The 15,723-nt window shown below is 41.6% G+C and overlaps 2 protein-coding genes across 3 annotated transcripts in view; both read left to right on the top strand.

The window, feature by feature from the left end:
* Positions 1 to 689: 689 nt before the first annotated feature.
* Positions 690 to 10,096, top strand: LOC109468508 (cell death abnormality protein 1-like; the record flags this gene model as incomplete). Its single annotated transcript, XM_019766752.1, has 12 exons — positions 690 to 794; positions 1,262 to 1,308; positions 1,810 to 1,922; positions 2,713 to 2,830; positions 4,164 to 4,322; positions 5,237 to 5,376; positions 5,863 to 6,028; positions 6,423 to 6,547; positions 7,048 to 7,197; positions 7,741 to 8,133; positions 8,702 to 8,854; positions 9,487 to 10,096. Coding segments are annotated over 12 exons (2,067 nt in total), but the record flags the coding sequence as incomplete, so codon positions are not given.
* A 3,032-nt stretch (positions 10,097 to 13,128) lies between these two features.
* LOC109468841 (CTD small phosphatase-like protein 2) overlaps positions 13,129 to 15,723 on the top strand; it is a 16,116-nt gene continuing 13,521 nt past the window's right edge. For both annotated transcript variants that reach the window (XM_019767183.1, XM_019767184.1), the window contains exon 1: positions 13,129 to 13,236. The gene's annotated coding sequence lies outside the window, so the exon portion shown is untranslated. The remainder of the gene's footprint in view (positions 13,237 to 15,723) is intronic.

Consider the following 15,723-nt stretch of genomic DNA (forward strand, 5'->3'; position numbering starts at 1 on the left):
CAAGTAAATTTTATGGATGACATCCTCCGCAGACTCCAAATCTAATGCGAGCGGGCGAAAAAAAACAAGGCGGGCCGATAAAAACAAGGTTCCTACAAATGGTTTTGATTCAGTGGGTACATCACATATACACAGCCAGCATCACATATCACTGCATCAAAGTAAGAAACAAAACATTAAATCAGAGCCTTTTCTTGTCTCCTCTCTTCCTAGTTATCTGCCATCCACCTTCCGGCATGGCAACAGACATCTTTGCCCATTTCCGGCATGTTGACCACTGTCAGAAGGCAACAAAATTTCTTGTTGTTTTTTTTTCAAAATCAGGCGAAAATTAATGCGCGCGCGGATGTCATCCATAAAATTTACTTGCTGTGGCCTAATAGGCATTTTAGTAACTATTCTGTTGAGGGTCATTGGGGCACTATGGTGAGGCCACCATTACAATGATTATACAATTAAAAAAATTTTTTGTCAGTGACAGTTCCATCCAAATTGTCCTCTTTTACTTTACCTATCCCCTTTAAATCCCAATTTCTGTTTAAGACTGACTTACCATACATAAAATACATGTATATACTATATAACATTCAAATGAACTTCAAAGTAAAATTGTTTGCATGATTTAATACAAACTGAATTCAATGTTTTTAAAAATACTTACTATACTACTAATATAGTGAATTGCCTTTTGTAAGTCTGTCTTTATTACCCCCACAGCAACTTGTGACCCAGAGTGCTCGGAACACGGGACCTGTACAGGAGCAAACTACTGCACCTGTGCCAATGGGTGGAGGGTGAGGAACTTTTTCTTTTTCTCTTTCTTTCTTTCTCTCTGAAACTGAAATCACACTTCTCTTGGGCTATTATGCCTGCTGAAGACTTTCATGTATAAAAAGAGTTAGTCTGCTCTGATCAAATTCTTTTAAATTATTATGTTTACCGCAGGAAAATATATTGTTTTTGCTCAGTTTCTTCATCTTCTTCCTTTCCAAAGACTGACCTCTGTCAGACCTGGCCAATGACCTGATTTGTTGATGTCTGTCACCATGGTAACTGGTGTTGGGTTACATAATGTTGCAATTTTATAGCAGGAGACTCCTGTCTGACCAGGAGACTGCTGTCACCATATATATGAATGTGTTTGAGTAAGAATTAACAGAGTAGACCATATGTGAAGGTAAACATTATGCATTTGCTTTGCAAATGTTACTTTTCTAGTTATGTTTCACAAAGTTCAACAGGCGTTTGATTCCTGCTCCAGGGTCCAACTTGTGCAGACAGGTGTCCTCCAGGCTACATGGGTGCAAAGTAAGTCTTTTGCACTTATTTTATTTGCTTTAGATCTCTTCTTTCTGCTTAGCCTGAGTGTAAGCCTTGTTAGCTTTCGTCCGCTCCCCACCAACAAGGCAAGGTGGGAGCGGATCTTGGGGAGCGGACGAAAGCTAACAAGGCTGACACTCAGGCTACTTTCTGCTAGGTATCAGGCATAGATACATGTAGAACATGGCACTGTTTCATTTTTTTCTCCTGTAGCTGGATTAATGCATTTAGTCCCAATGAGACATGAATATGCAATATGCATCATTATCATTGTTGTTGGAATCAAGTGATTTGCTTGTTCTATGAAGAAAGTCCATCTGTGTTGGTAGTTGCATGTTCTTCAGAGAAGCCATGTGACAAGCCTCACTGGGTCAGTCTATTGAAGAAGACCAAAGTGACTGGTTGAAACCTCTAGGTAGGAACATTTGTTTGTGTTGGATCAAAAGTTTTAACTTTAAACGATTTCCTTGTTGTTGTTGTTGTTTACAGCTGCGTGGCCACCTGTCCGGCAGGTAAACATGGACAGGACTGTCTGGAGGATTGCAGGTGTGAACACGGAGCCACCTGCCGAGGCACAGACGGGTTCTGTAACTGTACTGCAGGTGGGCACAGCTTATGTTCTTCTTCTTTCTTCTTTTCTTATCCGAGTTTAACGTCTATTGATTCCCCGAATCAGGGCTATAGACGTGCTTGCACAGGTGCATGTTTGGGCTTGTCATTTTGCCCCTCAGCATGCTGAGGTGCACAACAGCAAGCCTGTGCAAGTCTTTTTTGAAGCAAGGTTTTTACTCACTGGATGCTCTTCCTAACGCCAAACTCTAAAGTTTTGACAGCTTTCAGAGACTGGCTGTATGAGGAAATATGTGTTAAGTGCCTTTCCCAAGGGCACAACATCGGGGTATGTAGTAGGTGGATTTGAACCCAGGGCCCCTGGGTGCTGGGCCGAAAGCCCTACCACTACACCACACGACGTTGGTATTAAAAAAATGCTGAGGAAAGTTAGAAGTGGGCCAGTAAAGGTTAGACATCCAGGTAATGAGAAGCACAATCCTATTTTACTGTCTGTATGTGACTGGTGTGTTTTTATTGTGTAAAACAGGACCCCATTAAAAAGAAGTGTAATTATCACTTAATGGGCCACCCTGTATAAAAAATGACAGAAATAAACAAAAAAAAAACAGTTACTCAAGCAACTGAATGGATTTGAAAACTGTCAGATGTTTCAGGTAGCATCTGATGTCACTACTCTTTGTTGATACCTAACAGAATATAGGGTGAAAGCTGAATACTAGTAGTAGACAACATTATTACAAAATTGGGCAAATTTTGTTATGTTATTGATGATTGTATATTAACTACATGTGTATATTGTTATCATAATGATATCTACAGGTTGGAGAGGTGAACACTGTAACGTGCCCTGTCCAGGTGGCACAGCCGGACTAGACTGTGAGCTACAGTGTAACTGTGCAGAACACGGAACCTGCAACCCCTTTACTGGGGACTGCCTGTAAGTTACATGTATTAGCCTGGGTACCATCCTGGTTAGTTTACGTCCGCTCCCACAGTCGCTCCCACCAACCAGTGACTGTGGGAGCGGACGTAAACTAACCAGGATGGTACCCAGGCTAGTAAGTTATCACTGTTGGGTAAATTTTATTTTGGGTGTGGATTGTGGGTTTCTCAGCTTGTCCTTGTAGTATTGGTTGTGTGGTGGATGGGAGGTGATTTCGACAGTTGATTGGTAGGGAGGTCAAGCTTGAACGTGGCCCAGCATGCACTGGGTAGGAGTAAGTGGGTGGTATGGGGAGGAATTTAGGAAGTGGTGTACACGTAATACCTGATGAAATTACACGATATGGCGGATTGCATCACACAATCCTCTTCGCAGTTTGACAGTTCGAAAACTGCAATAAACTAGAGAAGTAACATTTGCAAAGCAAATGCATAATGTTTACCTTCGGACATGGTCTGCTCTGTTAATTCTTACTCAAACACATTCACATACATTACTCATCCTCCTTCGCAGGGCTAAAATCCTCCGGTTCCCTTCCGGTTTTAGCCCTGCTATTTACCGCTGACAGTTTGACTTCTGGTGACGTCACTTATAAATAATTCATGAGCTTGCCTTATTTGGCACAGACCAATCAGATGTCGGGGGGCTTGCCCTAACTCTGTCTCGGCTTTGGCCAGGGCTTTGGCCGCTGCTGGGAAGCCCATATAGCACAGGCTCTTCCCTCCTCCTGTCCGCACACTCAGAAAAACGTCTCTGCCATCAAGCAGCGCCCGTAGCATCGACTGCTGATGCTCACGAAGCCGCTCGACTCCAAATAAATCTTGCACGGCTCGCACGAAACTTCTAGTATCTGTAATAGCCGCCATCTTGGCCTGTCCCAACATGTAACCTGATTGGCTAATAGGTTCCCAGCGACCTTTGCGGTTTTTGCGCAAAGCTCGGTGCGCAAATTCTCTGATTGGCTGACAGCAGTTTGGCGGTGACGTCACCAGAAGTCAAACTGTCAGCGGTAAATAGCAGGGCTAAAACCGGAAGGGAACCGGAGGATTTTAGCCCTGCGAAGGAGGATGACATTACTGTACTACTAGTATATGGTGACAGCAGCAGAGCAGACCATGAAATTGCAACATTATGTAACCCAACACCAGTCACCATGGGGACAGACATCAACAAATCATGTCATTGGCCAGGTCAAAGGTTAGTGTTTGGAACAGAAGAGGAGGAGGAAGAAACTTAGCAAAAACAATATGTTTTCCTTCGGTAAACATAATAAAAGCACCACAAACATTTCATGATGAACGGTTGTGTTGCGTCCTGTTTCTGTCAGGTGCGATGCAGGTTACCATGGTAACCAGTGTGAGTCGGAGTGCTCTGAAGGTCGTTACGGCCCCGGATGCCTGTTCAGCTGCCACTGTCCCGGGAACAACTCTGTCTGCCGGCCTAGAGACGGGAAGTGTATGTGTGACCCTGGCTGGACCGGAGACAGGTGGGATGTTTGTTTGTTTGTTTGTTTGTTTGTTTATACGTTACGGCCCTGGCTGCCTGTTCAGCTGCCACTGTCCTGGCAACAACTGTGTCTGTCGACCCAGAGACGGGAAGTGTATGTGTGACCCTGGCTGGACCGGAGACAGGTGGGATGTTTGTTTGTTTGTTTGTTTGTTTATACGTTACGACCCCGGCTGCCTGTTCAGCTGCCACTGTCCTGGGAACAACTCTGTCTGTCGACCCAGAGACGGCAAGTGTATGTGTGACCCTGGCTGGACCGGAGACAGGTGGGATGTTTGTTTGTTTGTTTATATGTTACGGCCCCGGCTGCCTGTTCAGCTACCACTGTCCTGGCAACAACTCTGTCTGTCGACCCAGAGACGGCAAGTGTATGTGTGACCCTGGCTGGACTGGAGAGAGGTGGGATGTTTGTTTGTTTGTTTGTTTGTTTGTTTGTTTGTTTGTTTATACGTTACGGCCCCGGCTGCCTGTTCAGCTACCACTGTCCTGGCAACAACTGTGTCTGTCGACCCAGAGACGGGAAGTGTATGTGTGACCCTGGCTGGACCGGAGACAGGTGGGATGTTTATTTAAAGTTAAAACTTTTGGTCCAACGCAAAAAGTTCTCTCACCTAGAGCTTTCCACCAGTCATTCTGGTCTTCCTCAGTAGACTGACCCAGTGAAGCTTGTCACGTGGCTTCTTTGAAGTGTGACGTCAACACTGGGTCAAAGATATCTTGTCTACTGAGGAAGACCAGAGTGACTGGTCGAAAACTCTAGGTGAGAGAACTTTTTGTGTTGGATCAAAAGTTCTACCTCTAAACAATGTTAGTTCAGAAGGCATTCAAAAGACGTAAAATATAATTCCATGACAGTTGTAGAATCTGATTTTTCTTCTACTTGTTTCCATGCAGCTGCACAGTCTCCTGTCCATTTGGTTACTATGGCGACGGGTGTTCCCAGAAGTGTGCCTGTCACCATGGCAACAGCTGTGATCATGTGACCGGGAGATGCCACTGCCCCATGGGGTACACAGGAGAGAGGTGTGAAAATGGTGAGTTTTTTGGTATATAAGTGAGAACTTCGTGTTACTTGTGTCATTTAGCCTCTGTACAATTGAAGAAGCCAGACAGGTGAAACCGGTTGTGTGACAGGCTGAATAAAAGTTCTAAACACGAACTATGCAGCTCCAGATGTCTTACTGAGGGACGACTGCATGTGCAAGATGTCGGTAAGCTTGAGGAATGAAACTCACTCACTCACTCACTCACTATCCAGGATTAGATTATACTGCTGCTGTTGTCCCTGCCACAGGGGTCGGCAGCAGTCGGCTAGTAGTACTGATCTTCACACTGCACCTCCAGACAGCCCTGTCCTGTGGGTTAACACCGGCAAGGCCATGCTCTCTAATGTCTCTCTTCACACAATCCATCCAGGTCTTTTTCGGTCTACTACATGTATATACTCCCTATTCTAAACATTTGACAGTTAGGAATTTAAATCAAAATTAGTCTAAGTTTTCTGCAATGTTTCTCCCCAGAAATTGCCACAGTTCTGACGGCTGCCAGCACGGCTGATTCCGTCTCCCATGGCAATGTGCTGGTGTTCTACATCGTCGTCGCCGTGGCGATGGGAGTTCTGCTGATCGTCCTGGTCCTGTCATTGGCCGTGTGCAGGAGGAGGCGGAAGGCCTGCTTCCATAAAAGGTAATAACAACCAAATATGGCAACTCCTTTTCTTCCAAACACACAAGGTCAACGACCTAGACCAGAAGGCTGTCACCATGGTAACTGGTGACGATGCTGGCCGTGTGAAGGAGGAGGGGCAAGGCATGCTTCCATAAAAGGTAATACAAAGGAAACCGGAAATTTCAGATTTCACAACCCTGTTAATCAACTGAAACCCAATCTCCACCCACCCACCTCCCATCGTTGGTCCTCTTCGAAAGCTCAAACAAGGCAGTAACAGTTGCAAAACAGACCTAAGCTGGAAATGGATGGTTTCTAGAATAGATAACACTAAAAAAACGACCACAAGGTACAAATGTAGTAAGATTTAAACCGAAGAATGAACTAATCTAAGAATTTTTCTGCCCGACAGGGAGACCAGCCGACACCCCATGGAGCTTGAGACATTGATGGTTGCGGCGCCGGTGGCTGAATGTGCGGCTGTGAATGAGGAGAACAGGAAAAACAGCTTCACCCAGAGACAGTGCATGGTCGTGGGTATGTACAGACATGTACACTCTCTCACTATCCATTTCGTTGTTTTTCTCCTGTTGCGTGATGGGTAGATGTGCTAGCCCTTTGAGTTATTGAAATTTGATAGCAGATCTGATAGAAAAAGCCTGTGTCAAACATTCAAGACCTTTCCAGAACTTTGCTCCTGAAAAGCCTATTAGGGGTACTACCGTAGCATGGAATCTATTCTGTTCTAACTCCATGCAGTTCTACCCTCGCATTTCTTTAAAAAAAACTAAAACATTTAAAGACTAGTAAGCAACCTCACCAACAAACTCCAAGCCACAGATAATTTTGGTTATGAAAGAGTCCAAACTATGGTCTAGAAATAATTTGGAACCAATGGTCTGCTACATGTAACGCTTTACTTCTATCCTGAGGGTCTACAGAATAAAATTTGATAGACCTCATTACAATGTAATATTAGAATGTTCGAAATTTGAATATTGGATCTTTTGCTTATCTTACATTTTTTTGCCTCTCAGTGAAATCAGGTGCTCCCCGAAAGTACACGAAGCTACCCGACCAGCCGGCAGCTGTATCAGGTGCTTCAGGTGTTCCAGGTGCTCCACCTGATATGGCAGGTGCTGTAGGTGGGCAGGTGACCTTTGCAGAGGTGGCAGCTGCAGCCAAAGGTACTTACCTGTTAGAGAAATTCAATGTAGTTTAGGCCTCACCAATTCAACCAATTGGTTCTCTCACTAAGTCATTTTTTTTTAAATTGCACATCGCATGCAACATTATGTAGTAAGGGTTAAAGTGCATGAAATGTTAGGAGTGTTTTTTTTCTGTCTTAAGCAGTGGTAGGTTTGTAGGGAAGCAAAAAATAAAAATGGTGACCACTAAAGAGACAGATGCCACAGAATCATGGGCAAAACAAACTGAATCCTAGATTAAGCTGCATTTTTGCAATACATACAATGTATGTTATTCTACAGCCAAACCAACAGATAGATTAAGAAACATGTCCATTGTCCACAGGTGCAAGTACACAATAACAGAATGCCACTCCAGCAAACTTGTATGAGGATGTGGAGATAACACCGACTAAAATAAAACTTTCTCTCCTCTTAACATCACAAAACCCCATCATTAAAAAGTAGGAACTTTCATCTTCCACTGTCTCACAAAGAAGACTTTAATCAAACATAAAAATAAATTTTGATTCTTGTTCACAGGTACAAGTTCTACACAACAACAGAACGTTACGCCAGCAAACCTGTATGAGGATGTGGAGATACCCCCTACATGTACCCAATCGACCGTCACAGTAAAGAAACAACCGTCCTTCTGGCAAAAACTGTCCCGAAAAAGCACCAAAAATGACAAAGAAGAGAAGAAAAGAGACTCCAACAAACAAGTACAAGATGACGACACCATCTATGAAGAAATCGCACGCGTGCGGAAGGAAGCAGCGAAGAAGGAGAAGAAGAAGAAAAGGAAGGCGCAAAGCTCAGAACCTGCGTTGCCAACAGCAACTCCGCTCCCTACAACACCGGATAAGAACTTCTACATGCCTCTGGTCCATCCGCAAACACCGCTGCCTCGCGTGACAAGCATCGTATCGGAAGGTATCTTGAACACTACTCTGCCGTACTGTGTTAAGCTATTGAAAGATGAAAAATGATCCACTTCATCAGCCTTTACTGGTAGACTAGTACAGTGGCTTCCTACTGGGAGACGTAGAGTGGGACGTCCTTATACTACACTTTTGTCCATGTTAGAGAGACACGCTGGTCTCGCAGGGACTGCATTAGTGTCCGCTATGAGAGATAGGGCATACTGGAGTAACTTTATCAAGTGTACCTCACCGGATTAGTATACTAGTAATCCAGAAGCATGATGATGATGATGATGTATGTACTTGTATGGCACAAATAAACCACTCTCTCTCTCTCTGTCTCTTTCTCTCTCTCTCTCTCTCTCTCTCTGTCTGTCTCTCTCTCTCTCTCTCTCTCTCTCTCTCCCTCTCAAGGTGATAGAACGTCACACTTTTATCAAATAGCTGTTCTATAAGCGCATTTTGTGTTTTAAAGCCTTCCCAATTCAGCCAAATATGGCTGCTTACAGGCTTTTGTATGTACATGTACTTGTATGGCACAACTAAACCAGTCTCTCTCTCTCTCTTTCTCTCTCAAGGAGACAGAACATCGCACATCTACGCGTACGTGGACTACAGCAAGGCAACAACGCCAGCCACCTGCGCAGGGGACGAACCGCCTGTACCGGCGTCACCTGGACGGTATGACTACATTGGCAATGCGGCCACACCCTCTAGGGATAGAATGACAGGTACCTCAGTCTAATACTACATGTAGTAGTTTTGTAGCTTGTTAAGCCACCTTATATGTTGCCGTAATATATATGTTGGACATCTAGGTAATATAATAAGATATGCCAGAAAACAGTTACTCAAGCAACTGGATATGATTTTGGAAACAGGCATTTCAGGTAATATCCACTACCTTTTGTCAGTGACACTAGAGACTGCAGGAGAATGGCAGGTTTATAAGCACAAACTATTGATTGATACGTTGCCGTAATGTTTTGGCATATCTTGTCAGCAGAGCAAGCCCTTTGTAATACCCACTGACTAGTTGGGCTACCCTGGATGTGAGGGTTGAACAGCCAAACCAATAAATATTGAATATAATGTGAGATTAACTATTTTAAATATGATGTGATGAACTGTTACCTTTATTAAATATGATGTGATGAACTGTTACCTTTATTATTTTAAATTCTGCTCTTTTTCTAGTATTTTTGATTTTGAACGATACATTTACTCTATCTGTTCTGTAAATGTCATCATCCCAATTCAGCCTATGGGTTGCCAGAAATGTTTGACATGCTAGCATAACCTGTAATGTATGTACATGTACATGTATGAACAAATAAACCATTACTAACTAATCTTTTCACAGGTACGTCCACCGACGGTGCTGTAAGTGTGGAAGGAATAGACAACATACAACCATCGTACAAGAACGTGCCCAAACCCGAAGACAACAATGACAGTGTGTTCGCAGCCGAGAACGATTATGTTAACGACGTTAACGAGGTTCTAACGCCGTACGAAGAGATGAAAAGCGTTGCTACCGGCAATGCCAACGGAGACACCGAAACGGGGTACGAAACACCACGACCTTTGAGCAAAAGGTCAAGCAGTAAGACTCAGTACGAAGACATGACAGGGTCCACTCCAATCCTGGATAAGATCTTGAAAGAAGGGAAGGAAGGAAGGAAAGAGAGCAAAGACGGAGGGATATCGTATGAGAAGATGGGAGGGGGAAGCCAGTCACTTCCAGACATTCTTCTGTAGAAAAAAAGTGACACCCTGTCCACCCCTCCTGAACAAGTGAACTTGTCCTACTTTCAACTCCACTGCCATGTAGGTATAGAAGAAACCATTGCTACTGAGGGGTGTACCTAGATGTGTTCCCTCCTGGAGTGAGTGTGTGGGTGAGTGAGTGAGTGAGTGAGTGAGTGAGTGAGTGAGTGAGTGAGTGAGTGAGTGAGTGAGTGAGTGAGTGAGTGAGTGTGTGAGGGTGTGAGTAAGTGAGAGTGAGTGAGTGTGTGAGTAAGTGAGTGACTGAGTGAGTGAGTGAGTGAGCGAGTGTGTGAGTGAGTGAGTGAGTGAGTGAATGAGTGAGAAATGTATTTTCAAGCCATATTTTTTCATTGCTAATTTTCGTATCGGTTTTTGTTTTCAGCTTGCACAGTATATACTGTGGAAACTTTTGTTGCCAATATTTGTAACATGAACTGTATATCTTCAAATACAAAAGTTAAACTGATCATGTTTTATTTTTACTTACTGTACATAAATTTATTTTCTTGCAGATGACTTTTTCTAACAGGTTATAATGTGCTAAAACTGATGTTCTGACCAGTATATTCTCACATTATAGTTTATAGGAATACATTTTGTACCTTCTGAGAAGAAATGCTTAAATGAAATGTTTTTTTCAGTGTGTATACATGTATGTTCAGACCATTCTCTCTATACGGGATGTATAAGGAAATTGACCAAATTGTAATCAATCTTCTGGCTGTTTTCCTAGAAATTTTACCTTCAAAGTTTATACATGTATAATATGTAACTCTCTGAAACACTATCATGGTCTATATGACACTTTCAATGCCTAGTTGAATGTACAGATGATTAGAATTCTTTGTGTATGATAGGATAATTTTGTACAGTAAACAATTTTCAATTATTCAATTTGATACTTGTCAATAATATTGTAGATATGATCAATGATATTATAGGTTTGATACTATCTTAAAGTTTGCTCCGACTATGTATAGTGACTGGTACATTTAACAATGTGCTATATACTTTCTTTCTTCCAATGAAATCTTACAATTCTAAATGTTAGATCATATACAAAATGTAATTGTTAATAAGTTTCGTAAGTAAATTGTTTGTCTTGCAGTATGATAAAATGATATAATTCTAATGATGAATGAACTCCTACTAGCCTGCCTGGTTTGGTTAGCCTGGGTACCATCCTATTCGTATGCAAGTAAGGGAGCCCTGTCATACAAATAGGACTGTATAGTTTGGTATATTGAGTCAATACATGTAGTTGCTGGCAACTATATACATGTACATGACATAACAAAACGTTAACAGTGATGATATTACAACAAGAAGACTATAACATTATCCTAGGTTGAATTTCTATGCTATAACATGTATATCCTTAACTGTTAGCTTGCTGTGGCCACTTTTTGGATGTGACATAGTGGTTTAAAAATCCAAGCAGATGCTACGGTGGCAAAACAGCATCTTTTGGCCAGAGGAGTGTCCACTAGCCACTACTTGTAATCTCCAAGCAGATCCTAGGGTGGTAAAAGACAATATGAAATTGGCCAAGCAGTATCCATTGGCCAGAGACTCTGAGAGAGGTCCAATACACCTTGGTTGGACCCTCCCTTGCCAATGGATACTGCCTGGCCAATTTGATACTGTCTTTTGCCACCCTAGGATCTGCTTGGAGAGTAACTCCTTGCACAATTGGATATCATAGGTTCTACTTGGAGATATATAGTGGTAGGAGGGCTTGCTGCACTTGAAGTTTAACTTTATGGTGTTATTTGGTATCAAGGGTAGTATTACAGGAATGCCAGATGTAATAAACTTGTGTTGAATTGTTAAAGCGTGTACATAAACTAGCCTCTGTAGCAGGCTTATAGAACTGGGGGTTTGGCGGTCTTCGGCTGTTTTCTGATTAGCCCAGTTCTAAAAATGGGAGTAATTCAACCAGGCCGGCTACGTGTATGTTGTCAGAAAATAGCACATAAAAGCTCCCAAAGACCCCCAAAACCCCCAGTGTTTGGCATGCTGTACATGTGGAGGCTAAACATAAACCCTACAGAAGACTGAATGTGGCCTTTTTAACTAACTGCTGGACAGTTGTTAACAACAGTACTCAATAAAAAGTGATGCTAATCCAAATGATGTTTATTTTCATCTGTGTATACAGTGCTAATTCATATGCAGACAAAGATTAATTCATAACTTTAGGAGGAGAAATTCAGTAACATGTTTGCTATGCTGGAATTTCATTGATATTTCTGCAGAGTATTTCGCCATAGTTGTGGCATCAGCACTCTTGTAGTGGTTAAATCGCCACTGTTTAGCAAGAGGCTATACACTGCAGTACTCTCAAGGACAGCTTGGGGGCGCTGCTGTGTTGTCTACATTACAGCATTGACAGCTACTACATTTGTACATGTAATACATCTAAATTACCAGTCATTCTCCTACTAGTTTGCGATCAAAACTTATCCAAGCCGCTTCTGTAAGTGTAAGTGTAATGTTATGTCTGATATATTCCAGTAGACAGCTAAATGTAGATGTATGTCTAACCCAAATACCCATGTAACATGTTACATGTGTCACATACTTAATGCATAATCTTTGTAGGCACAGTGGGTTGCTACTGGGGCAAAATGTCAGTCAATTTCTACCATGAGTTGTGTGTATAGCCTAGAAGTCCATTTATGGCATTTACGGAGGGGGTTACCTTGGGTCAAAGGGTAAGAAACAGAGGCGAGCAGTAGAAATAGAAAGAAACTCCTGGTCCCAGGCCGGGGTTCGAACCCAAGACCAAACCCGAGCACCAGCTTCAAACCCGACAAACCTACCGAATCGGCTAGACCCATCGGCTGGGTCAGTTGGTAGCGCCTATAAACCTCCCACTGTTACAAGACTTACAAAAGAACTGGTATGTTGGGACCCTGCATTTTGTATTCGACTTAGAATGATAGAATTTCTTATCTGTAATGTCCAATATTTACTACCCTTCACTTGGTGTCAACTGATGATTTTGTCAACTCTTTTTTTAATTAACCTTTAAAATTAACTTTTGTGTCTTTTCCAACGAGAAATTTCCAGTGAACTTTCTTGTGGTGGTGGACTCAGCTTTTATACCTGCAATAGTAATTCATTGGATGGCTGCATGCTAGACGGCCACATTTTGACTGCAGTTTGTACAAGAGTTAATAGAGATCGCTGCTAGACCGTGGCATTTTGAACTACAGTTTGTACACAGATTGCTAGGCGGCGCTGCTAGACCGTGGCATTCCTTCAGACATGCGCGTGCCTACATCCGGGTCCCGGCACGTACGCGGGAAATGGCAGCTGAATGGTAAACAATCTTTAGGTGAGTACGCGTCACTCCCTTCACTTTATCCTCTATTTAACGCCTTATTTCGCACCGTAGCTCTTTGCGAACTACACAGAAATCTTCGCAACATCATACTCTATCGTCCTACGGAGTTTCATGCCGCTGGGTTGACTAGATTTTGAGTTATTAGCGGAAGAAGTGGTGACAAATTCAAATGTGCCATTTTTTGGTGTAACGCCTCCCCATTAAATTTCCTCGGTCGGCGTCGGTCTCTGTTGAGGTTTCCTTCCGTAAACTCTAGTCTTCGCCCGGGACTTTTAATCAACATTTCTGCGGCTCTGTTTACTCTGTTTCCACGGTGGATAGTTCGGGGATTCTCGCTGTAAATTTGGGCATTTTTTTCCCGATGAAAAAAGGGTATGACGTGGGCATTTTTTCAAATATTTCAGTAGCGTCGGTGTTGCTTGGTTGAGGTCGTAACAGACAAATTTTGTGTATCGCGATTCCTTAAACTTTCCCTAAACTTTCTACTGTATTTGTTTGGTAAATTAAACAGAAATTAAACCCCTATGTCGAGAAAAAATCCCTTGAAAACGATCTGTCTGCTTTAGTAGGTGATTTGCCTGTTCATTTTGACATGTTTGATGCAGAAACGTATTTTTTTCTGCCTAACAATTTCGTTTAAGTTCAGCATGTAGCGACTTTATCGAAGTGTTTCAAGGAATTCTTAAATTTCTCACAACTTTGAGACAAGTATGCTGTTGTAGTTGACTTCTAGTCCCCAATTTTAAGTCGTAAACTCTAGAAAATTATATTTTACTGTACACGTAACCAAATCGTAAATTTGTAGAGATTTGCTCTGTTCGTAAACGTCAAAAATTATTATGATCAGAATTTCTCTGAAAACTTCCAGTTTTTCTGTTACAGTTGAAACCTGTGTATAATTTGCGATCAGCTACTGTTGTGTTACTAATGTGAAAAGTGTGCAGTTTGGATCGGTTTGTTTAAATTACCAAATCACCCGTGAAATTTAGAGACAACTTGAGTTTCTGGCGGTTCGCTTTCAAAAATCATGCTGATTTGCATTTTACCTCATTTGCATAATGTTAACAAAATTCCTAAGCATTTCTATGCATTGTTGTAATTGCAATGTAACCGTTAAGTTATTTAGATTATAAAATACGTTTTTTTTTATTTAGTGTAATGCCATAGATGAATAGATTTTTAATAAACTGTAAATTTCAAAAATCATGCTGATTTGCATTTTTGCCTCAATTGCATATTCACAAAATTGCTACATAATTTCTATGCATGATTATAGATATAATAGCAACGTTAGTTATTTCGATTATGAAATACGTTTTTCAAGTCTGTGAATAGATTTTCAATATACTGTAAATGATTACCAGTACAGTAGTCTTTATACAATATTTTTTTATTAACAAGTTAATGTATGTGCTAAACATAGTAGTTAGTTGATATTTGTATTCAGAAAATAGATATGATCTAAAGATTTAGACTCATAAAATTAAATTTGCCAGTTTAGTTTCTATTCAAAGTTTTTCTTGCCATTTGGCAACATTGTAGATTATTAACTTGAGTATTCAGATGCTTTTGTTTCTAAGCAGTAATACTTGTAGTTGTAGAATCTTTCGAGCTGATTTTTCGCCCCTCTATCCACTAGCATGTATTGTTGGTGTAAAAGTATTTTAAAACCAAGTTCATCAAATACAAACTTTATATGATTGGCCAAATATTGTCTGCGTTTACGTTTCAATTTGAAACAACCCCTATCAGAATCTTCTTTTATGGACGAGCCCTGATGATGTCATAGTGAGGTCAACCTCTGGAACTAGACATGTTAAAACCTGTCCTATAAAGTAGCTAATATATTACTTAGGTAATTATATGTCCCTCCAAACTGTTGTTGTTCCCCCCTGCATTATCAGTGGTAAAGTCTATCCTGATATGAATTAGATGATCTGATGGACTGGTCTACTTTATTCTTAGGGGGACTAAAAGTAGTTTTTTTTCTTATGATCCCTTTGAATTGAATGGACTAGTCCATGCAGTATCAATTTCAGTTGGAGGAAGGGAGGAACCATTTGGGATTAAGGGGTGTATTTTATCTTTATTGTAATCTATAACTTGATAATTTGGCAGATAAATGCATTTTTGGGCTGGTAGTATATTTCTTAACAGGAAAAATTAATAGACTTCTAAAAAAATTAGTATTCTACCATTAAAAATCTCGTATCTTTGAACGATTTGGTACGCAGCCCCTCCCTGGTACTGAAAGTAGGCCGGCCCTGAGTTATTTGGGTCAGAAGACACAAATATTTAGACAGCAGGGGCAAGGCCAAAACAAGGAAGTAAGTCGGTTGTGTTTCGTCTGTGTTTGGGTGTAACTTACAGATAGATGTACAAAATATATAGCCTCCGTAGCAGGCTTATAGAGTGGGGTTTGGTGGTCTTCGGCTGTTTTCTGATTAGCCTCCGTAGCAGGCTTATACTTATAGAACT

The sequence above is a fragment of the Branchiostoma belcheri genome, unplaced genomic scaffold (assembly GCF_001625305.1).
Source record: "Branchiostoma belcheri isolate BF01 breed outbred unplaced genomic scaffold, Haploidv18h27 scaffold2, whole genome shotgun sequence".
NCBI lineage: Eukaryota > Metazoa > Chordata > Leptocardii > Amphioxiformes > Branchiostomatidae > Branchiostoma > Branchiostoma belcheri.